This window comes from Coregonus lavaretus (assembly GCF_964263955.1).
Source record: "Coregonus lavaretus genome assembly, chromosome: 8".
NCBI lineage: Eukaryota > Metazoa > Chordata > Actinopteri > Salmoniformes > Salmonidae > Coregonus > Coregonus lavaretus.
This window is the reverse complement of record NC_139995.1, coordinates 12,716,740-12,740,618: the sequence shown is the minus strand read 5'-3', so window position 1 is coordinate 12,740,618 and position 23,879 is coordinate 12,716,740. Positions and strand designations below refer to the sequence as shown.

The 23,879-nt window shown below is 45.5% G+C and overlaps 1 protein-coding gene across 1 annotated transcript in view; it reads left to right on the top strand.

Annotated features, from left to right (window-relative positions):
- LOC311133430 (voltage-dependent calcium channel subunit alpha-2/delta-2-like) overlaps window positions 1–23,879 on the top strand; it is a gene marked incomplete at its 5' end in the record, with an annotated part of 89,692 nt that overhangs the window by 2,397 nt on the left and 63,416 nt on the right. The window contains one exon of the mRNA XM_084166922.1: window positions 12,127–12,268. Coding sequence (XP_084023048.1) covers window positions 12,127–12,268 — 142 coding nt within the window. The remainder of the gene's footprint in view (window positions 1–12,126; window positions 12,269–23,879) is intronic.

The following is a 23,879-nucleotide window of genomic DNA, read 5'->3' as shown; positions in this document are numbered from 1 at the left end:
GGATTAATAACACCCCATGTTAAGACTATCTTGGGGTCTAGCCTCCTAGTCTTGGCCTTATCCTCACCCCAACTCTAGCCCTGGCACTTTGACAATTAACTGTTTTCATTGGCAGGGTCCCATTATACATTTATTTTACTATGACTTTAATACACACACAGACACACACAGAAACATGAAAGGTTATAGGCATGATGTCTTGGCCTGTCCCAGCTACACCTCATTGGCTGTCAGTAGAATAATATGATATTGATTTTAGAGTTTTATTTTTTATCAGCCATTGTTGGGGGAAAATTCCTCTGCAAGAACTACCCAACTGAAAGAGATAAGATCAGGCCCCCCAATAGAATATTATTACTTACGCTTCAGCAGAGAACAGACAAAGCTCACTCTGGGTGAAATTGCAATGGTCTCTGCATTATCTCACTTTCATTTGATACTGCTATTTGGTCGGTAGTGAAATACATATAAATTGTAAATGATGTTAAGGTAGCGTTTTGGTGGAGGGCAAGAAGCAGAGACGTTGGCCACCTAGCTGGAAAAACTATTATTCTAGCTTCACATTGCATTTGAAACACAGACTCATTTTGTGTTTTGATTTTCTTTGCTTTATCATACACTGCACCATATTACACTGTCAAAGCTCAGTTTGAAGCCCTATTATTTGGCTTTAGGTTCAGAAATGATCCACAATCTGTACTGTGCGATTGACCAACACACATGCACACACACGCGCATACACACACAATATGAAAGGGATGAGCCGGGTCAGGAGCGAGAGATGCTTATGATCATGGGTGAGCCCTAGATGGGTAAAAGTGTAAATGAAAGAGTCTTCAAAATGTCATTCCTGGCCTCTTCAACCTTTAATTAAACCTTGAGAATGGGGAGATAAAATTAATAAATTGGGTAATGAATCGAGCAAAACAGGTGGTGGGTGGCTGAAGAAAATTAACCAATCAGTCTTTCCTGTGTGGATTTATTTAGCTCCTAATTAGAAGCTGCCTTGGTTAATTATGATTGGACTCTTTGGAAAAAGAGGCTGTGAGATAAACAAACACAGGGACGGGACTCCACAGTGCGCTGCTGATGCATGAGGGGCTTCTGAAGCCAATCACCTTCTCCGTTATTGATAAACTAGCATCTATAAGTAAATCACCTTCTCCGTTATGATAACCTGGCTTCTCTAAGCCAATCACCTTCACTGTAACTAATGCAATAGCATTTCTAATCCAATTACATGTATTTTAATCCACCCCTCTAACCCAAATACCTTTATTATAACTAATGCTTCCAGCATTCCTAACCCACTTCCTCTGTAACTGATAAACCAGCACCTCTAACCCAATCATCCTCACCGATGAACCAGCATGTCCTACCTCTTCACCCATGCTAACAAACTGCCCTCAACACAATATCCTCACGTTTGAAGAAACTGCATCAGTAATCAAGTGATCCTCTTTGCTAGACCAGCATCAAACTGTAACACTCTCACCCTTGCTGATTCAAATGAATAAGCATTATCATGAACGCCTTCATTGTCTTTGCTGTAATATTTCAACCAATTATCTTCACTGTCACTTCCACACCATCCACTTTTACACTGTCACCAGCAACATTAGCGTTGCACATCTTATCAAGTCACTGTTCTTGTGTAATGGGGTCATTGTTGTGTGGGGCAGTTTAACATTGTAATGCAGTTGGAGAAGATTGGCAGGAAAAAAAGTGACAGAACAATTATGAAAAATTTTTGCTGAATGGGAAGGTTTTGACAGAATGAATAGATGAGTTGAGGAATAGGAGACAGTTTATGAGATATACATTGAAAAAGTGGTGGGCCAAATGTAATTGTAGGGTTATTACAGTCAAAACTAACAAAGATAGAAGGAGTCGACACAAGGACCATAACCTGTGAGTGTAGCCTTGTGTGAATGGGAGTTTTTATAACAGTACGTTTGTATAGATATTTTGTGTTTTGGTGTATGTGTCAGTAGTTCCGATGTGGATGTGGTGGAGGAGTCAGGCGCAGGACACAGAGGATACGTCCAAAATACTTTAATAGTCCAAAGAGCAACAAACAAAACACGACCTCGAAAACAGACGGAGGCGAGGCAATTACGCAAACACGCGTACACAATAATCCCAAACAAAGACAGAGTGCAGACACGCAGCTCTGCACGACAGGCAGAAAATAACAACACACAATCAGACTACTGCAAAACAAGGAACTTATAAGACAAGTAATCAACACACAAATGGACACAGGTGTAAAAGACAGACAAAAGCAATCACACTACGAAACATAGAGCGGTGGCAGCTAGTACTCCGGGGACGGCGAACGCCGAAGCCTGCCCGAACCAGGAGGAGGAGCAGTCTCGGCAGAATCCGTGACAGTACCCCCCCCCCCCCCTTGACGCGCGGCTCCAGCCGTGCGCCGACCCCGGCCTCGGGGACGGCCAGGAGGACGCGGACCCGGGCGCGTGGGATGCCCACGGTGGAACTCAGTCAGGAGGGATGGATCGAGGATGTCCCTCCTGGGCACCCAGCACCGTTCCTCCGGACCGTACCCCTCCCACTCCACGAGATACTGGAGACCACTCATCCGGCGCCTCGAGTCCAAGATGGTCCGGACCCTGTACGCCGGGGCCCCCTCGATGTCCAAAGGGGGTGGAGGGGTCTCTCCTATCTCATCTTCTTGGAGTGGGCCAGCTACCACCGGCCTGAGAAGAGACACATGGAACGAGGGGTTAATATTTTTGTACTCTATAGGCAGTTGAAACCTGTAACACACCTCGTTCAATCTTCTCAGGACTTTGAAGGGCCCCACAAACCGCCGACCCAGCTTCCGGCAGGGCAGGCGGAGGGGCAGGTTTCGAGTCGAGAGCCAGACTCGATCTCCTGGTGCGTACACCGGTCCCTCACTGCGGTGGCGATCGGCGCTCGCCTTTTGTTGACGGATGGCACGCTGCAGATGGACATGGGCAGCGTCCCACGTCTCCTCCGAGCGCCGAATCCACTCGTCCACCGCAGGGGCCTCGATCTGGCTCTCGTGCCATGGTGCCAGGACCGGCTGATAACCTAAAACACACTGGAAAGGTGTTAAATTGGTGGAGGAGTGGCGGAGAGAGTTCTGGGCCATCTCTGCCCAGGGGATGAACCTAGACCACTCCTCCAGCCGGTCCCGGCAATAGGACCTCAAAAACCTACCCACATCCTGGTTGACACGTTCCACCTGCCCATTGCTCTCTGGGTGGTACCCCGAGGTAAGGCTTACCGAGACCCCCAATCGTTCCATGAACGCCCCCCAAACTCTGGAGGTGACACAATATCCTCGGGGACCCCATAGTGCCGGAACACATGGGTAAATAGGGCCTCAGCGGTTTGTAGGGCAGTAGGGAGACCCGGCATTGGAAGTAGACGACAGGCCTTGGAAAACCGATCCACAACGACCAAAATGGTGGTATTCCCCTGGGAGGGGGGTAGGTCGGTTACAAAATCCACCGATAGGTGGGACCATGGTCGTTGTGGAACGGGCAGGGGATGTAACTTACCCCTGGGCAAATGTCTAGGCGCCTTACACTGGGCACACACCGAGCAGGAGGAGACATAAACCCTCACATCCTTAGCTAACGTTGGCCACCAGTATTTCATGCTAAGACAGTGCACGGTCCGGCCAATACCTGGATGTCCAGAGGAGGGTGATGTATGAGCCCAATAAATAAGACGATCACGAACCTCGAGCGGAACGTACGTCCGCCCCACAGGACACTCGGGGGGAGTAGGGTCGGTACGCAGTGCCCGCTCGATTTCGGCATCGACCTCCCATACCACCGGAGCCACCAAACAAGACTCCGGCAGTATGGAAGTAGGCTCGTTGGACCTCTCCTCTGTGTCATACCACCGGGACAGGGCGTCTGCCTTACCATTCTGGGACCCTGGGATGTATGTGATCTTAAAAACAAACCGGGTTAGGAACATGTTCAACCTAGCCTGACGAGGGTTCAATCTCCTAGCTGCCCGGATGTACTCCAGGTTACGGTGATCAGTCAGAATGAGGAAAGGGTGTTGAGCCCCCTCAAGCCAATGCCTCCACACCTTTAGGGCCTGGACTACGGCTAACAGTTCCCTGTCCCCAACGTCATAGTTGCGCTCCGCCAAGCTGAGCTTCTTGGAGTAGAACGCACAGGGGCGGAGTTTAGGTGGCGTGCCGGACCGTTGTGACAGGACTGCCCCAATACCGGTCTCGGATGCGTCTTCCTCTACTTGGAATGGTAAAGAGGGATCCGGATGCGCCAGCACCGGGGCCGAGGTGAACAGGTTCTTCAGTTTGACAAATGCCCTGCCCGCCTCAGCCGACCACTGCAAACGAACCGGACCCCCCTTTAGCAGGGTCGTAATGGGAGCTGCAACTTGTCCAAAACCCCGAATAAACCTCCGGTAGTAATTAGCAAAACCCAAGAACTGCTGCACCTCTTTTACAGTGGTTGGAGTTTGCCAATTACGCACGGCCAATACACGGTCTACCTCTATCTCCACACCAGACGCGGACAACCGATAACCCAAAAAGGAGACGGACTCCTGGAAGAACAGGCATTTCTCTGCCTTGACATACAAGTCATGCTCCAACAGTCTTCTCAACACTCGGCGCACCAGGGCTACATGCTTGGCTCGTGTAGAAGAGTACACTAGGATGTCGTCGATGTACACTACTACACCCTGCCCATGCATGTCCCGGAAAATCTCGTCAACAAAGGATTGGAAGACTGAAGGAGCATTCATTAACTCGTATGGCATGACGAGATACTCGTAATGACCCGAGGTCGTGCTAAATGCTGTTTTCCATTCATCCCCCTCCCTAATGCGCACCAGATTGTACGCGCTCCTGAGGTCCAACTTTGTGAAGAACTGCGCTCCGCGTAACGATTCCGTCATAGTCGCAATCAGTGGAAGTGGGTAACTGTACTTAACTGTGATCTGATTGAGACTACAGTAATCAATACACGGGCGCAATCCCCCGTCCTTCTTCTTCACAAAGAAGAAACTCGAGGAAACCGGGGAAGTGGAGGACCGTATGTATCCCTGTGCCATGGACTCGGCTATGTAAGTCTCCATAGCCGCTGTCTCCTCTTGAGACAGGGGATACACACGACTCCGTGGAAGAGCCGCTCCTGTTTGGAGATTTATCGCACAGTCCCCCTGTCTATGAGGAGGTAGCCGTGTTGCCCTCGATTTGCTGAACACAAGTGCTAAGTCCTCATACTCAGGGGGAATGCGCAGTGCGGGCACTTGGTTCGGACTCTACCGAGGTCGCCCCTACGGAAACACCTAGACATCTCCCTACACACTGGGCAGACCACTCCATAAGAGCCCTCTGTTGCCACGCAATGGTAGGATCATGGGTGCTTAACCAGGGAAGCCCCAACACCACCGGGTACGCAGGAGAGTCAATCAGATAAAACTGAATGATCTCCTCATGACCCCCCTGCGTCGTCATCGTCAGTGGTGCTGTGACCTCCCTGATCAGGCCCGACCCCAACGGCCGGCTGTCTAATGCGTGGACAGGAAATGGAGCTTCTACCGGCCGAAGGGGAATTCCTAACCTACAACAAAATGCCCGATCAATAAAGTTCCCAGCTGCGCCTGAATCTACTAGCGCCTTATGCTGGGAATGAGGTGCCACCTGTGGAAATCTCACAGGAATACTCATGTGACCAACAGAAAGCTCTGGGTAAGTGGGGCGCCTACTCACCTGAAATGACTCCCCAGTGCGTGACCTGTTGTCCCCTCTCCCAGGAGACCCTCCCCAGCACCTGGCCGCGGTGTGTCCTCCACGACCACAGTTGGTGCAGGGGATGGCCCCCCTCGGGTTCTCTCTCCTCCTCTCTCTAGCGCCAGCACCCCCGAGCTCCATGGGAATCGGCTCGGAGGTGCTGGAGGGTGGAATGGACGACCCCCACTCGGGACGTCCGCGGGTAGCCAGCAGGGTGTCTAGACGGATGGAAATGTCCACCAACTGGTCGAACGACAGGCTGGTGTCCCTGCAGGCCAGCTCACGACGAAAGTCCTCTCGTAGGCTACACCGGTAGTGGTCGATGAGGGCCCTCTCATTCCACCCCGCATCCGCCGCTAGCGTCCGGAACTCCAGTGCGAACTCCTGTGCGCTCCTCTTCCCCTGACGGAGGTGGAACAGACGCTCTCCCGCCGCTTTCCCCTCAGGTGGATGATCGAAGACAGCCCTGAAGCGGCGGGAGAACTCCGCGTAGGTGATGGTAGCGGCGTCTATTCCCCTCCATTCGGCGTTGGCCCACTCCAACGCCTTGCCGGATAGACAGGAGATGAGGGCGGAGACGCTCTCGTATCCCGAGGGCGCCGGGTGTATGGTATCCAGGTAGAGTTCCACCTGCAGGAGGAATCCCTGACACCCGGCTGCAGAACCGTCATATGCCCTCGGGAGCGAGAGCCGAATGCCACTGGGTTCCGGTGCTGAGAGAGGAGGACTGGCCGTTGGTGATGGGATGGTGTAAGAGTGCGTGGGCACCTCTCGAGTCACCAACCGGCGCAGAGTGTTGGACACCTCGTCCATGGCGGCCCCAAGTTGCCGGATCATGGTGTCTTGGTAGCTGATCCGGTCTTCCAGGGATTCGGGTGCCGCCGCTGTTCCTGCTGACTCCATAGTTTTGGGTGTGTTGTTCTGTCAGTAGTTCAGATGTGGATGTGGTGGAGGAGTCAGGCGCAGGACACAGAGGATACGTCCAAAATACTTTAATAGTCCAAAGAGCAACAAACAAAACACGACCTCAAAAACAGACGGAGGCGAGGCAATTACGCAAACACGCGTACACAATAATCCCAAACAAAGACAGAGTGCAGACGCAGCTCTGCACTACAGGCAGAAAATAACAACACACAATCAGACTACTGCAAAACAAGGAACTTATAAGACAAGTAATCAACACACAAATGGACACAGGTGTAAAAGACAGACAAAAGCAATCACACTACGAAACATAGAGCGGTGGCAGCTAGTACTCCGGGGACGGCGAACGCCGAAGCCTGCCCGAACCAGGAGGAGGAGCAGTCTCGGCAGAATCCGTGACAGTATGTATGCATGTCACCTTTGTTTTAGAGCTGTCTTTTATTACACTTCTAATCAGTGTTGGGGTCGTTACTCAAAAAAAGTAATATATTACCTATTACTCGTTACTTCTTTCAACCGTAACAAATTACTTATTATCCCTGGGAAAAGTAATTAGTTACACTACTCGTTATATTACTTTTGCATTACACCCCAAAATGTTGCGCGTCCTCACTCAATGTCAACAATGTCAATGTTACGTTATATAGGCCTAAACACCAGTGGATAAGGGCAGCATTTCCTCTACTACAAGCTTGTTCAGCTCTCCCTGGGTTACAGCCTGTTTTCCTGAGCTATTAAAATCAAGCCTTGGTTGTTTGGAGGAGGTATGCCTACAGTCGTCTTCAGCAGCAGTAGTCAGGCCTCGGGGATCTTTCGCTACGAGTTTTGTCTTGGCGTGTTGCTTTTGCAAGTTCTTCAAGAGATTGGAGGTGGTGTTTCTAGCAGTGGAGAGGTGTTTCTCACCTGGGCACAGTTTACATTTTACAGTTATATTCTTGTAATTTTGTCCTCCTACCAAATCAAAGAAATGGGAGTACTTCCACGCTAAGAAACTCAATGTTTAAGACACTTCTGGCATTTTTCATCTTCCTCACTAAAGCATGCGTAAAAACAGGAACTTGGTGAGAGGACCTCAAACTCAGGACGAAAACTATTAGAATCTGGTGTGGGGGGATATTTAGGCGCCAACAGAGGGAGTAATAATCATCATCACAAATATTTATTTGGATCAATATCTATAATAGGAAGAGAATGATAACAAAAGTAACTAAGTAACAACAACCTTTCTTACAGTAACTGTAATATTTGTACTCAAATTTGAACAGTACTCCGTTATATTACTTGTTACAGCAAAAATTAATATTATTACTGTAACTCTTTAATTTGTAACACATTCGTAACACTTTTTAACAAGTTACCCCCAACACTGCTTATAATAAAGTATGCAACCGTATATATATTTTGTGTGTAGATTTAGATTTGTGTATATTTTTGCTTCCCTTTCCTTATGGTATGCAATGCATATATACAGTATGTTGTATATTGTACAGTAGATATGTAGGCCTACACTATATAATTTGTGGTACTAGCTATGTGCTATATTCTGTCAGTATGCACCTTGCAAAGTCTTAGTGAGCTCCCTTAGGATTTGGAGGCAAAGATAAATGAAAAAGCTCTGCCAGAGGATGTGTTTAGATATAACTCCTATTTATTTTCACGATTGGCTCTTGAAAAAGCAAGGCTTGTCATCTGTCGATAGCTAATCAAGATTGAATCCTAAATGTAACATTAATGGGAAAAGTTTGACATTTGTCACTTTGTGAATGTAATGTACTGGGCCACTAAACAGACAGAACTGCCACCCAGAACAAGACTTCCTCTCAGTAAACACATTCTAGCTCTATACAGTGCATTCGGAAAGTTTTCAGACCCCTTGACTTTTTCCACATTTTGTTACGTTACAGCCTTATTCTAAAATGGATTAAATTGTTTTTTTCTTCTCCTCATCAAACTACACATAATATCCCATAATGACAAAGCAAAAACGGGTTTTTAGAAATTGTTGCCTAAAAAAATAAGTATTTAAGTAAATAAGTACATAAGTATTCAGACCCTTTACTCAGTACTTTGTTGAAGCACCTTTGGCAGCGATTACAGCCTTGAGTCTTCTTGGGTGTGACACACCTGTATTTGGGGAGTTTCTCCCATTCTTCTCTGCAGATCCTCTCAAGCTCTGTCAGGTTGGATGGGGAGCGTCGCTGCAAATCTATTTTCAGGTCTCTCCAGAGATGTTCGATCGGGTTCAAGTCCGGGCTCTGTCTGGGCCACTCAAGGACATTCAGAGACTTGTCCCAAAGCCACTCCTGCGCTGTCTTGGCTGTGTGTTTAGGGTCGTTGTCCTGTTGGAAGGTGAACCTTCACCCCAGTCTGAGGTCCTGAGCGCTCTGGAGCAGATTTTCATCAAGGATCTCTCTGTACTTTGCTCTGTACATCTTTCCCTCGATTCTGACTAGTCTCCCAGTCCCTGCCGCTGAAAAACATCCCCACAGCATGATGCTGCCACCACCATGCTTCACTGTAGGGATGGTGCCAGGTTCCCTCCAGACGTGACGCGTGAAATTCAGGCCAAAGAGTTCAATCTTGGTTTCTTCAGACCAGAAAATCTTGTTTCTAATGGTCTGAGAGTCTTTAGGTGCCTTCTTGGTCACCTCCCTGACCAAGGCCCTTCTCCCCCGATTGCTCAGTTTGGCCGGGCGGCCAGCTCCAGGAAGAGTCTAGGTGGTTCCAAACTTCTTCCATTTAAGAATGATGGAGGCCTTCATCATGTTGGGGACCTTCAATGCAGCATCATTTTTTTTACCCTTCCCCAGATCTGTGCCTCGGCACAATCCTGTCTCGAAGCTCTATGGACACTTCCTCCGACGACATGGCATGGTTTTTGCATTGACATGCACTGTCAACTGTGGGACCTTATATAGACAGGTGTGTGCCTTTCTAAATCATGTCCAATCAATTGAATTTACCACAGGTGGACTCCAATCAAGTTGTAGAAACATCTCTGTGATGAGGTGTGAATGACGGAGTCAGGCGCAGGAGGTAAAACACCGAAATCCAGAGTTTATTCAGTGTACATGAATAAAGCGCAGCAAGCGTCAAAACTAAACTAGCACAATGGAAAAATCCACCTTGGCTACATACAAGGAAAGAGTAGCTTAACCGAGCTACACACTCTCACAATTAACAATCACTCACAAAGGACAAGGGGGCAGAGGGACACTTATACACAGACTAATGAGGGAATGAGTACCAGGTGTGTGTGATTGACAAGACAAGACAAGACAAATGGAGTGATGATAAATGGAGTGGTAGTGGCTAGTAAGCCGGTGACGACGAATGCCGAAACCTGCCTGAGCAAGGAGGAGGGGCAGCCTCGGCTGAATTCGTGACAATCTCAAGGATGATCAATGGAAACAGGATGCACCTGAGCTCAATTTCGAGTCTCATAGCAAAGGGTCTGAATACTTATGTTATATAAATTTGCAGAAATGTCTAAAAACCTTTTTTTGCTTTGTCATTATGGGGTATTGTGTGTAGATTGATGAGGAAGAAAATGTATTTAATCAATTTTAGAATAATGTCACGGTTTCGGCCGAGGCGGCCCCTCCTCCTTGTTCGGGCAGGTTTCGGCGGTCGTCGTCTCCGGAGTACTAGCTGCTACCGCTCTATGTTTCTTGTTTGATTGGTTTTGTCTGTTTGTCACACCTGTTTTGTGTTATGTCTCATTAGCACCCTATTTAGTTTCCTTGTTGTTAGTCAGGTGTTGTGTGTAATTGTTCTATGTCGTGTTGCTGCGCTACATGTATTTTTGGTGCGCTATTTTTGTGCTTTCCTCCTCGTTTGTTGTTTTGGAGTAGATTACGCACTTGTTTACTGCGCCCGTTTGTATTTACGCCTGTGCGCGCTTTTCTCGCCTCCGGGCTGGTTGTGGATTCTTTGTGATTCTACTAAAGTATTTTTGTTGGACTTTACTTCTGCCTCCTGCGCCTGATTCCACACCACACCTACCATAGCAACCTTGACAAATAAGGCTGTAAAGTAACAAAATGTGGAAAAAGTCAAGGGGTCTGAATACTTTCCGAATGCACTGTAGATCTGTGTTGTGTGCTAGTGGTGGGTAGACTCCAGAATAATAATAATAATAATAATAATAATAATAATAATAATAATTAATTCAACTTATATAGCGCTATTCATTACATGAATACATCTCAAAGCGCTGTAAAGCAAAAACAACCAAAATACAAGCAAGTTTAAAACAACACAATTAATCATCATGAGTTGATCGACTGTCAGTTGAGGTTGAGAAACTTCATGGCTTGAGTGAGGTTAGCAGAGGGAGGTTGTCATCACAGTGTTTCGCCTTCCACACTGTCTGTGGCTTCGTAGTAGGACTCAGTCAGGTTAAGTTAGAGTTTCGTACTAGTCACTAGACTAGCTAGCTCGCTACTCTTCACTGCTACCGAAATGCAGCACCCACTTGGGTGATGCTAAGGCAGTCACAAGGCGCCAGAAAGCACACTACACTTCAATAGTAATTCAGGAGTAGCCTTATAACTTAGTTCTCCATAAGGTCATGGTCACCTGTCATCTCTGTATACCTCTGTATTCAGGCTTCTCTCCATCCTCAACGTCCAGATAGTTCGCATAATCGAATCAAAACATTGCCTGCTAGCCAGCTAACATTAGCTAACTAGCTAGCCAAAAACGAACCGGCAACTTCAGTCTTGAAAACATGCTGGATTCAAACTATTTAGACTATGATAATAAGCTAATAGTTCATTCATAAAACAAAAAGTTTGTAAGGGAAAATGCTATAAAAACACTAAATTATTACAAATATTTACAAAATGTACAGCAGCTCTCTGCCTATGCACATCATGTCACCATGGCAACCACATACCTCTAATAGGCATTCTGTTGTAGTGAATGTCTAACAAAACACAAGGCAGCTCCAGCTGGCTTCCTAACCAAACACTGCATGGGCGTAGTGGAGATGGTGCCTGCTCGTGTGGGTGGCAGAGAAAGCTGTGATTAAGAAGTGTTGGTTGTTAGTTATTGTCAGGGTTAATTTGTGTGCCACCTTAATGTGTCTGTGATAGCCATCTTGGACGCTAATTGATTCTCACAGTTTTGTGTCCGCTTTGATACCCGCTGTTGCTTTGTGACGAGGCAAAGAATAGAAGGCAAATCCAAACCCTGCTTAAAAGGCGGTGTAATTGCTGTTTTTGTTGATTAATCCAAAAGTGTATGTGTGTGTGCATGCATGCACTTGTGCATTCAGACCTGTGTGAGTGCATTCATGTTTGTTTGTGGCTGTGCAGGGCGGATAGCTGTTTGTGTTAGTCTGTCTGTCTGGCCGTCTGTTTCCTTCTGTACTGTACTTATCTCATTAACAGGGTGTTTCTCTCTCTGTGTATCTCTCTATGCAGACGGAGGATGAAGATGGGGAAGAGAACCTGATGGAGAACCCCTACTCCATGAAGCTGGAGTTTGTGGACGATCCCAACTTTAAAAACAAAGTAAACTACTCTTACAGTGCCGTCCAGATCCCTACAGACATCTACAAGGGCTGTAAGTACCAAGCTACATCTACATCTACACATGCATACTCACACACACACACACACACACACACACACACAAATACACTAACAGCATATGATCTGAACCTTTTTGCTAGGTTACATACAAAGTTTTGTATTAGACATGTTCTGACATGATACACCTTTGAGATGCCTCATCTTGTTTCTGACAGGGTCTTGCGTGTCTTGCTTATCTGTTTGGGAGGATATCTCCCTCATAGTTCTTCTACAGACCTGAGCCAGTCTTGAACGGATGAAGATGACACCCCCTATTTCTCTACTCCTTAGACTTTTCTCCTTCTAAGGTTGTTAGCTGAGCACGATACCCTGCCCCTCTATGTATCAGCCAACACTTGCTTACTGTAACATAATAGGACATGGCAGCAGTGTTCCCCACAGTAGCTGTGTGTATGTGGTTGCGTGGACATGGATTGATTCCCCTACTCCTGGACACCCTGCCCTACTGGGCATAACACCGTCTTTGGGACTCCAAAAATGGAAGAAAGTGAACACGTACTGTATCTGCTGGGGTTGTAATCTCACAGTCGCCCTTTATTCTCTCTGTTCTCTCTATTCTCTCTATTCTCTCTATTATCTCTGTTATCCTGTTCTAATCTGTTGGATTTAGATGTGTTCACTCTCTCTATCTGGCTGTATCTCAAATAATTCACAAATTATCTACTGACAGATAGACCACCATTTCCACCCGTTTTGTTTGCAGTCTTCCTCTTCGTCAGATGAACCCTCATTATTTCAGAGGTATGGAGGCCAGCCAACAGGTCTATAATAAGCTTTCCCAGCAGCCTCTCTGGGCCAATCTTGTCAGAGTTAGCCTGTCCTTATCCAGGAAGAGGGGTCAAAGAGCATGGACGAACAACTATAGAGCAATCAGTCCTGCCTGTTGTTCCTGCAGACATTTTGTGCTGGCCCTGGATTCTCTCAATGATATGTCTTCACTGGGTTTGTATAGGAATAAAGGCTTTCTGATTGAGCCTGCAGGGGATTATAGAAACATAGTACTAGAATGGAGTACTCTGGGAGGATGTTCATTTTTAAAGGTCCAATACAGCCATTCTTTTGTCAATATCAAATCATTTCTGGGTAACAATTAAGTACCTTACTCTGATTGTTTTAAATTAAAATGGTCAAAAAGAAACAAAAATAGCTTCTTAGCAAAGAGCAATTTCTCAAGCAAGATTTTGCTAGGGAAGGGGAAAACTGAAAACTAGCTGTTATGGGCGAGAGGTTTGGAACTCTCTTTCTTATTGGTCTATTAACTAATTTACCATCTGGTGATGTCACCAGGCAGGCAAAAACTCCATCCCGCCACAACAGGCTGAAATTTCAGGCGGCCTTTTCAAACAGCTCTTACACTGAAAGGGCATTATCATAATTGTATTATTCCAACCTCATAATATGAAAAATATATATAAAACACAGGAAAATCATGTTTTTGACTGCACTGGGCCTTTAAGAGTTTTGCGTTGCCGGAAATGTTTACTGTTGTTGTGGGCAAATCAACTCCCTGTGCGTAGTCTGCAGTGGACAGATTGGCCCAGCTACTCTAGTTTTGGCACCAGCTCTGTTATGAGCATGTTGTTAGAGTGCTGTTATTTTTTCTTAGTTGAGTAGCTCATAAAATGCAGTACTCGTATACGGAAGCTGATCGTACCCACACTCTACTCTGTACATCATTCAGTAGTGTAGCTTGTGTCAGTAACAAATATATAATACATTCTATCCACATATTTGGACATTGAGTTAGCAGTAGCACAAAATAATATAACCAGTGGTTTTAGGTTATATAAAATCATGTTATTAGGAATAAGTCGAGCAAATGCTCAGGGCCCATACAGTATGTATCAAGCATACATTTCTAGGATCAGTTTTGCCTTTTTGATCGCAATGAATGAGATTGCATAGACGGGGGGACCTGATCCTCGATCAGCACTCCTACTCCGAGGAACTTGATACATACGGCCCCAGGGATCGGAAGTTAAAACCTGATTTTCATGTGGAGACGGAAGAAAATAGACTATTATCCTCCTGGGACATTTCTACCTCTAGGGTCCCGGGGCTTGGAGAACTCTGGAGAGGATAGGGCAGGGACATGCTCAATACCAAAGGAGGCAGGAACATCAGAGCTGCCTAGGAGAGCTGACGGGAAGCTGGTGTGGTTGGAATGTTTGCCTGTGGGTCTAGAGAGGTCTGGGATTATTGGAGGAGCTTTAGGAGCAGTGGAGCAGCAGCATTGTGAGTGAGCAGGAGAGGCTGTTTGGCCAACCCAGGGAGAACAGAGCAGAGCAGCCAGAGGAGAGGGAGAGGGTCAGCATTAGAGAACAAAAGCCTGGAACTGTTGATCTAGGACAGAATATGAACAGGGTACTATCTACACAGGGGCTGGAGTATTGTGTGGTATTATGTGTCTATCGTAGGAAGTGCTAGTGGACTATGGTATGGATGAGTTTAGTGTTCTGTGTTATGCTTTGTGGATGACAGAAATTGAATAGGCTTTATTATGAACACTCGTCCTCTGTGTAGTTGAAGGGGTTGTTATTGTAGTGCTTTGATAATGAACATCTAAGAGAATGGGGTCGAACTAGGAAACGTTGGTAATATGATTGGTTTTCTGTTATATCTGAGGGTTGGGAGGAGGAAGGTGGTTGTTACATGACAAGGAGGTTTTACAAAAGTGTGTTACGCATAGTAATGATACGGCAACAACAGAGTTTTTGGCACAGGGGAGATGGACTAAGAGAAAGAGTAAGAGAGAGAGGAATAGAGAGGAATAGAGGGTGAGAGAGGGAGGGAGGGAGGGAGGGAGGGAGGGAGGGAGAAAGATAGAAGGAGAAAAGTAGAAGGAGGAGAGAGACACTTTAATAATAGAAACCGTTTAGAGCAAAAATGGTTGTATTTTTTTATTGTGTTCTTTTTAGCAGCTAAATGAGGCAGTGTATGCGTCCTGGTTTGATTTGTCTGCCTGGACCCATGTCCATTTATTGAGATTGAGAGTGTTCCCTGGGCGCAGTAATGAACCATTTTATGATTCATTATCCCATTGCTGATTCCTTCTGCCAAGTCTGCAAACTTTCTAATTAGCTTAGGTCAAACATTCACACAGTTTTCTTCTAATTATCAATGCTTATTACAGAACGGACACCGCAACAGAAAAAGCCACAGAGGAATAAATTGATGTGGGTGGTGCTGTTGCATCGTGGAGAAAAAAATGATTTATTCTCGTGGTTAGTGAATGTTGGAGAAACGTTGAGGGAACAAACGGCAGGGAGGGATTTGCTGAATAATTGCTGGGAAAGAGCTCAGGGTAATACAATCTCACAGGGAATCACAGAGAAACAGGAAGATGAGAGTTAAATAAAAGCCACCAAAAGAATCCCATCACGCACTTAACTCCTGGGTCTGTCTTTAGTTTCAGAGAAGTCTCACAGCTAGATAATTTAATGGTTATTGCACCAGGGCTGTAGATATAAAAGTTTTGCAGACACAGCTGCTATACAGATGTAGGATCTTAATTTTAGGCAGTTTACTACGGCAGGAAAATAATTCTGCAGCAACAGGAAATGTGGATTATTATTAATGGAAATTTTTTTAGGAGAAAATCAAGTCTGAAATTTCAATGTGAAAATTACAAACTTCAGAAGCCTTTTTAAACCTAAAATACACTACAAGTTTTAAATGTCCTGCATTGCAGGAAAGTTCTCCTCCAACAGAGTGGTCAAATTAAGATCCTACATCTGTACAATACATTAGTACAATACATTCATATTTTTAGTTGCCTTTCATTTAAGAGATAACCGGTTAGACACACATACTGCTATATTGACATTGCTGTCGTCATATTAACCGAATAATAAAGAAAAAAACGGAGCATTTAAGAACAGAATAAAGTTTAAATCCCCCACATGCAGAGCTTTCTTTCCAGTGGCAGGCTGTGTTGTTGCCTTTCTATTGTACACATCAGCAGTGAGCAATGTGCCTATTACAATAGAATGGGGAGCAGTGACTAATTGTCTGTGCAGATGAAAGAGTGGGTGAAGTGAAGCTTTGGTGGTTGGACTGAATGGAGGGATTAATCCTCCTCTCCTGTGGAGGGAGTCTGCTGTCCCTATCTCCCTCTCTCTCTCCCAGCTAATGAGAGAGAGAGATAGAAAGAGAGCGAGAGAGAGAGAGAGAGAGAGAGAGAGAGAGAGAGAGAGAGAGAGAGAGAGAGAGAGAGAGAGAAGAGAGAGAACAAACAAGCCAACCAACATCAATGCCCAAACCACCAGCTAAAAGCACTTGTTCCCTGTCTTTGAATATTAGCCCCTGCTCTGCCAAGGTGGCTGTGGCGTGGACACCCCTCTGGAAGGCTTTAGGCAAACATGATGGAACACATGCTATGTCATGGAGACACAGAAAGAGCAAGAGACACAGTCACAGAGACTAGGAGGCACAGAACAGAATTCGGGGAAATACTCTACAGTAGATAGAGAGAAAATCTGTGGGGTATTAGTAGAGGGTTTAAAACAGAGGGAGAGATTGGTATCGGAGGGGTTTCAGTAGAATGAATCAGGCTCTGAAGCACTGCCATATTCAATAAGGGATTCTGAGAGATCTATAGTCTGCTGGCGTTGCCCAGGTACACTACCACAAAAGTATTCTCTTTTAGAGACACTCAGCCATTAGAACTAAAGAAGAAGAGAATGGATGAAGGTTTGGAGAACTGATCTAGATAGTCATTCACTCTATACTAAGGACATCAACTATATAGTAGATACAATTAGTGGACCTTATTGTAACTTTTAGAGGAATACCACTATTTATTTATATGGGTAATGGGGTAATTAATTTACATTATAACAGTACAGGTTATTGAAAAGATGGTACAAGTCATTTAGGCTAAAAAGGATAGTAAAAGACAGTAAAATGACATCTAAAAGTCTATGTGCTGGTGTGCAGGCTGCACAGCCCACAGTAGGCTCATCCTGTGGCAGAAATAGACATGCTCTCTCTGTCACTCAGCTCACGCTGTGCTGGAGATCAACTCACTCCTCCTCAACATCAAGTCATATTTACGGAGTGAGAGACTGAGAAAGAAAAGCAAAAGTGATTTGTAAAAAGAAATGACTGTATGAGGAAAAAGGCAGAAGGGATTTAAAATTATGTTTTTCACTCTGAGGGAGAAGACAGCTGAAATAATTTATTTTTCTACCGTTCCTCTTGATTTGATTCGCTCTGTCTTCCGCCCCCTGCTCCCCCCAGTATCCCCCTCCCTCCCCCTCCACTAAAGTGTGTGCCCAGTGAAGGGGCACTATCATTTACCAACACGCTAATGAGAACAGTCAGCACACCAGACTCCACTTCCCTCACCACCAAGCTCACAAAATATATTTCATTTGTTTATTATTGACTGCATCACTTTAATTAGAAAAAGTATTTGGGCGAAGGAGGGTTTAGATTTCACCAGTCTCTCATTCCGTATTCATGATTCTTAGGAGACGTTCTGGGTTTGATTTCCTCTTCACAGTTCAAGGCGGTTCGGGAGCAGGACAGGAATTCAATCAGAAATACTGTGTTTTCAAACATTTGATCCACTATGAACACAGTTTAATTCATGTACCTCATATTCATGTATATTAGTTGTGGTATTACTAGGTTGTTAGTGTTACTACATGTTATTTTAATAAGATTCAGCATTACTTCAGTTGGTTATGGGTGTTTTTGTAAATACATTCCATTTAAGAAATCCTCATTTTGAGAACACAGGTGTTTTAGGAAACTTCATCCAGTTTTTCTGAGCTATAGCATTAGCATATGTTTTGGGAAGTGTACTTTTAAATTGTGTTTGTGTCTGTCAATCTTTTTCTTCTTCTCTCTCCAAAACTTGGAGATAAACATACATTCCTTTAGAGTGCCCAGACCTTGTTTTACAAAGTCTTTGTAGATGTGTGAGGTGGTTCCAGTTCCAGCGATTTGTTTTTCATCTGCAGCATGAAAGGTTTGGAAGTTCAGGGTTTTAAGCACCGAGCCAGACCAGAGGAGAGGAGACAGCCTTGGAGAGAGAGAGAGAGAGAGAGATAGAGAGAGAGAGAGGAAGAGAGAGAGAAGGAGAGAGATAGATGGATGCTAAGGAGAAGGATGTGGGGCGTGACATTTTTAGCCTTCTTTGACTTCTGCAGGCTTTTTTGGAGTCCAAAAAATAACCTGCGTCTGCCAGTGTAAAAAAAGACGACTACCCCTGTGTTGTGTGTGTTAAAAATAAATGAGTACTGTATGTGTTTGTTAAAAGGACCTCCTTTACTAGTGTATGGGGAATTGAGGTTCAATTACCACCACCATGCAGCTGGTTCCTGGCCACTCATCAGAGGAACGGCATAAAGATCTTTATGACGATGATGACGATGATAATGGTTATTGCAAAGTTCTTGTCCATTAATAGCTTGAGTTCTATCATCCCAATTTGATTTTTTATGAGGGATCGCTTTTATTCCCCCCATGATATATTACACCAGACGTGTGTGTGTGTGTGTGTGTGTGTGTGTGTGTGTGTGCATGCATCTATTAGCCTACTGTAATACTGGATTAATATTAGGCAGAAGGCAAAGATCAATTTTGGTGGCACCGTGAATAATGTGTGTGTGTGTGTAACGAGGGGGGTGAAGGGGGGGTCCGTTGTGTGTGTGAGGGATGGTCTCACACAGGGATGCTCCATAGAGCCCACTCATATCATTGTTTCCCTACTTGGTGTGCAGTCTTGCTCCATAAAGGGGCAAAGCCAAGGGTGCTCGAAACATCAGGCGAGCGGCGGGCTGATGAATCACCTTTTAAAGATATCAAAGATAGGCCTGTTTTACGTGAAGGATGAGCCCAACACAACGCTCAGGGGCCCTGTCCAACTCCGTGAGCACATTTTTCACCGGGGAAATGTATATTTTTATCAACTGTCCAGAAAAGTCATGGCGCGTCCTAACTGGATAAATCAAACAGAATGTGTTTGCTTGCATTCCTTTATCTGCGATACGCTCGAGTGTGTGTGTGTGTGGCCTGCACTGTGGTCGGCTGACATTACAATAGAGGTGGCTCACATCTGCATAATACTCCCGGCCCGTGTCTTCTGGGTTGGGACCTGACTGGATGTCTTTTAGCCAAGGGTACTCAGACAGTAGGTAGTGTTTACCCACACACTCTGGGGTGCTATAGCTATTCTGCCCTACAGAGGCAAAACGCAGTAATTACGTGTTTTGTTTTACTGCATAATATGACTTCAAAGTATTTTTCTGTCTAGACAGACAGCAATTTCTGATACTCCATTATATATTCTGATCAACTGGCTTGTTCTTATGTCAGGAAATGAAATACCACATTAATCAGATGATATACCTAGCCATTACAACAGATTCGTAGTTACTGCGTTTTGCCTTTGTAGGCCAGTATTGTCTTGTGGTGGCCCTATTAAGCTATTTCAATAGTGAATATGCTTTTGGTGTCAATTTGATTTCTTTGCCAAAAGCCAGTGGTTATTCAGTACTTTACTGTTGAGGTTCATACATCATGTCAATACCATATTAGATGATGCTGTTGCTCTCCTTGGCTGGTGGTAGATGTTTAGCGGTGCTCTCAGGTCGTCTCCTTGCCCTTGGCCTGTCTAGGACAGAGCTGTCATTCCAGGGCCAGTGCCTCTCTACTTTAGATAATATCTCTGCCTGATACCAGGACATAGAAACAGGGCACCATCAGCCAGTAGCAGCAGCCCACTGAGATGGCCCATGTTTACCGTAAAGCCTGACATATTTTTTGAAGAAATGGTAGTGCACAGTTCAGCAGAGTCTGTTTTGTCATGGTGTATTTCACAGTGGAAGGAAATAGCTGTATATTGTTGAGCCCTAGGACCAGCTTGCCTCTTTCAGGTCTCTCAGGAGGAAACTCTCTCTCTCTCGCTCTCTCTCAATTCAATTCAATTCAATTTAAGGGCTTTATTGGCATGGGAAACGTATGTTAACATTGCCAAAGCAAGTGAAGTAGATTTACATTTACATTTACATCATTTAGCAAACGCTCTTATCCAGAGCGACTTACAAATTGGTGCATTCAACTTATGATAGCAAGTGGGACAACCACTTTTTTTCTTCTTTTTTTTATGGGGGGGTGGGGGAGGGGGGGGTAGAAGGATTTCTTTATACTATTCCAGGTATTCCTTAAAGAGGTAGGGTTTCAAGTGTCTCCGGAAGGTGGTCAGTGACTCTGCTGTCCTGGTGTCGTGGGGGAGCTTGTTCCACCATTGGGGTGCCAGAGAAGCAAATAGCTTTGACTGGGCTGAGCGGAAATTGTGCTTCTGTAGAGGTAGGGGAGCTAGCAGGCCAGAGGTGGATGAACGTAGTGCCCTCGTTTGGGTGTAGGGTCTGATCAGAGCCTGAAGGTAAGGAGGTGCCGTTCCCCTCACAGCTCCGTAGGCAAGCACCATGGTCTTGTAGTAGATGCGAGCGTCAACTGGAAGCCAGTGGAGTGTGCGGAGGAGCAGGGTGACATGAGAGAACTTGGGAAGGTCGAACACCAGACGGGCTGCGGCGTTCTGGATAAGTTGTAGGGGTTTAATGGCACAGGCAGGGAGCCCAGCCAACAGCGAGTTGCAGTAATCCAGACGGGAGATGACAAGTGCCTGGATTAGGACCTGTGCCGCTTTCTGTGTAAGGTAGGGTCGTACTCTGCGAATGTTGTAGAGCATGAACCTGCAGGATCGGGTCACCGCTTTGATATTAGCAGAGAACGACAGGGTGTTGTCCAGGGTCACGCCAAGGCTCTTTGCCCTCTGGGAGGAGGACACAATGGAGTTGTCAACCGTGATGGCGAGATCATGGAGCGGGCAGTCCTTCCCAGGGAGGAAGAGCAGCTCCGTCTTGCCGAGGTTCAGCTTGAGGTGGTGATCCGACATCCACACTGATATGTCTGCCAGACATGCAGAGATGCGATTCGCCACCTGGTTATCAGAAGGGGGAAAGGAGAAAATTAATTGTGTGTCGTCTGCGTAGCAATGATAGGAGAGACCATGTGAGGATATGACAGAGCCAAGTGACTTGGTGTATAGAGAGAATAGGAGAGGGCCTAGAACTGAGCCCTGGGGGACACCAGTGGTGAGAGCACGTGGTGCGGAGACAGATTCTCGCCACGCCACCTGGTAGGAGCGACCTGTCAGGTAGGATGCAATCCAAGAGTGAGCAGCGCCGGAGATGCCCAACTCGGAGAGGGTGGAGAAGGAGGATCTGATGGTTCACAGTATCAAAGGCAGTGAATAGGTCTAGAAGGATAAGAGCAGAGGAGAGAGAGTTAGCTTTAGCGGTGCGGAGAGCCTCCGTGACACAGAGAAGAGCAGTCTCAGTTGAATAACCAGTCTTGAAACCTGACTGGTTTGGATCAAGAAGGTCATTCTGAGAGAGATAGCAGGAGAGTTGGCTAGAGACGGCACGCTCAAGAGTTTTGGAGAGAAAAGAAAGAAGGGATACTGGTCTGTAGTTGTTGACATCGGAGGGATTGAGTGTAGGTTTTTTGAGGAGGGGTGCAACTCTCGCTCTCTTGAAGACGGAAGGGACATGGCCAGCGGTCAAGGATGAGTTGATGAGCGAGGTGAGGTGAGGTAAGGGAGAAGGTCTCCGGAAATGGTCTGGAGAAGAGAGGAGCGGATAGGGTCAAGCGGACAGGTTGTTGGGCGGCCGGCCGTCACAAGTCACAAGATTTCATCTGGAGTGAGAGGGGAGAAAGAAGTCAAAGCATAGGGTAGGGCAGTGTGAGCAGGACCAGCGGTGTCATTTGACTTAATAAATGAGGATCAGATGTCGTCAACCTTCTTTTCAAAATGGTTGACGAAGTCATCCACAGAGAGGGAGGAGGGAGGGGGAGGAGGAGGAGGAGGATTCAGCAGGGAGGAGAAGGTGGCAAAGAGCTTCCTAGGGTTAGAGGCAGAGCCTTGAAATTTAGAGTGGTAGAAAGTGGCTTTAGCAGCGGAAACAGAGGAAGAGAATGTAGATAGTAAACAAAAGTGAAATAAACAATAAATATTAACAGTAAACATTACACTCAGAAGTTCCTAAATAATAAAGACATTTCAAATGTCATATTATGTATATATACAGTGTTGTACATTGTGCAAATAGTTAAAGTACAAATGGGAAAATAAATAAACATAAATATGGGTTGTATTTACAATGGTGTTTGTTCTTCACTGGTTCTCTCTCTCTCTCTCTCTCTCTCTCTCTCTCTCTCTCTCTTTCTCTCTCTCTCTCTCTCTCTCTCGCTCTCTCTCTCTCTCTCTCTCTCTGTTTGTTCCTCTATTAATCTGTAACATTCTCTCCATCCTGCTCTTCTCCTTTCATTCTTCTTTTTTGTGATTATATCTATGAATTTAGTGGAAATCATGTTGAGGAGCTCCTCTTTTCATTTTTTTTCTTTTTCTTTTAGGGGGTAGATCAGTTTAATATTGCAGATAGATTGTAACTTCCATCAATGTAATTGTCTGCATCACTTCCAATCCCCCATGTTTATATATATATATACAGTGAGGGAAAAAAGTATTTGTACGCATTTTGTACGTTTGCCCACTGACAAAGAAATTATCAGTCTATAATTTTAATGGCAGTTTTATTTGAACAGTGAGAGACAGAATAACAACAACAAAATCCAGAAAAACGCATGTCAAAAATGTTATGAATTGATTTGCATTTTAATGAGGGAAATAAGTATTTCACCCCCTCTCAATCAGAAAGATTTCTGGCTCCCAGGTGTCTTTTATACAGGTAACGAGCTGAGATTAGGAGCACACTCTTAAAGGGAGTGCTCCTAATCTCAGTTTGTTACCTGTATAAAAGACACCTGTCCACAGAAGCAATCAATCAATCAGATTCCAAACTCTCCACCATGGCCAAGACCAAAGAGCTCTCCAAGGATGTCAGGGACAAGATTGTAGACCTACACAAGGCTGGAATGGGCTACAAGACCATCGCCAAGCAGCTTGATGAGAAGGTGACAACAGTTTTGTGCAGGTCTACAATTTTATCCCTGATTTCCTTACACAGCTCTCTGGTCTTGGCCATTATGGAGAGGTTGGAGTCTGTTTGATTGAGTGTGTGGACAGGTGTCTTTTATACAGGTAACGAGTTCAAACAGGTGCAGTTAATACAGGTAATGAGTGGAGAACAGGAGTGCTTCTTAAAGAAAAACTAACAGGTCTGTGAGAGCCGGAATTCTTACTGGTTGGTAGGTGATCAAATACTTATGTCATGCAATAAAATGCAAATTAATTACTAATTACTCCTGTTTTCCACTCACTACCTGTATTAACTGCACCTGTTTGAACTCGTTACCTGTATAAAAGACACCTGTCCACACACTCAATCAAACAGACTCCAACCTCTCCACAATGGCCAAGACCAGAGAGCTGTGTAAGGAAATCAGGGATAAAATTGTAGACCTGCACAAGGCTGGGATGGGCTACAGGACAATAGGCAAGCAGCTTGGTGAGAAGGCAACAACTGTTGGCGCAATTATTAGAAAATGGAAGAAGTTCAAGATGACGGTCAATCACCCTCGGTCTGGGGCTCCATGGAAGATCTCAC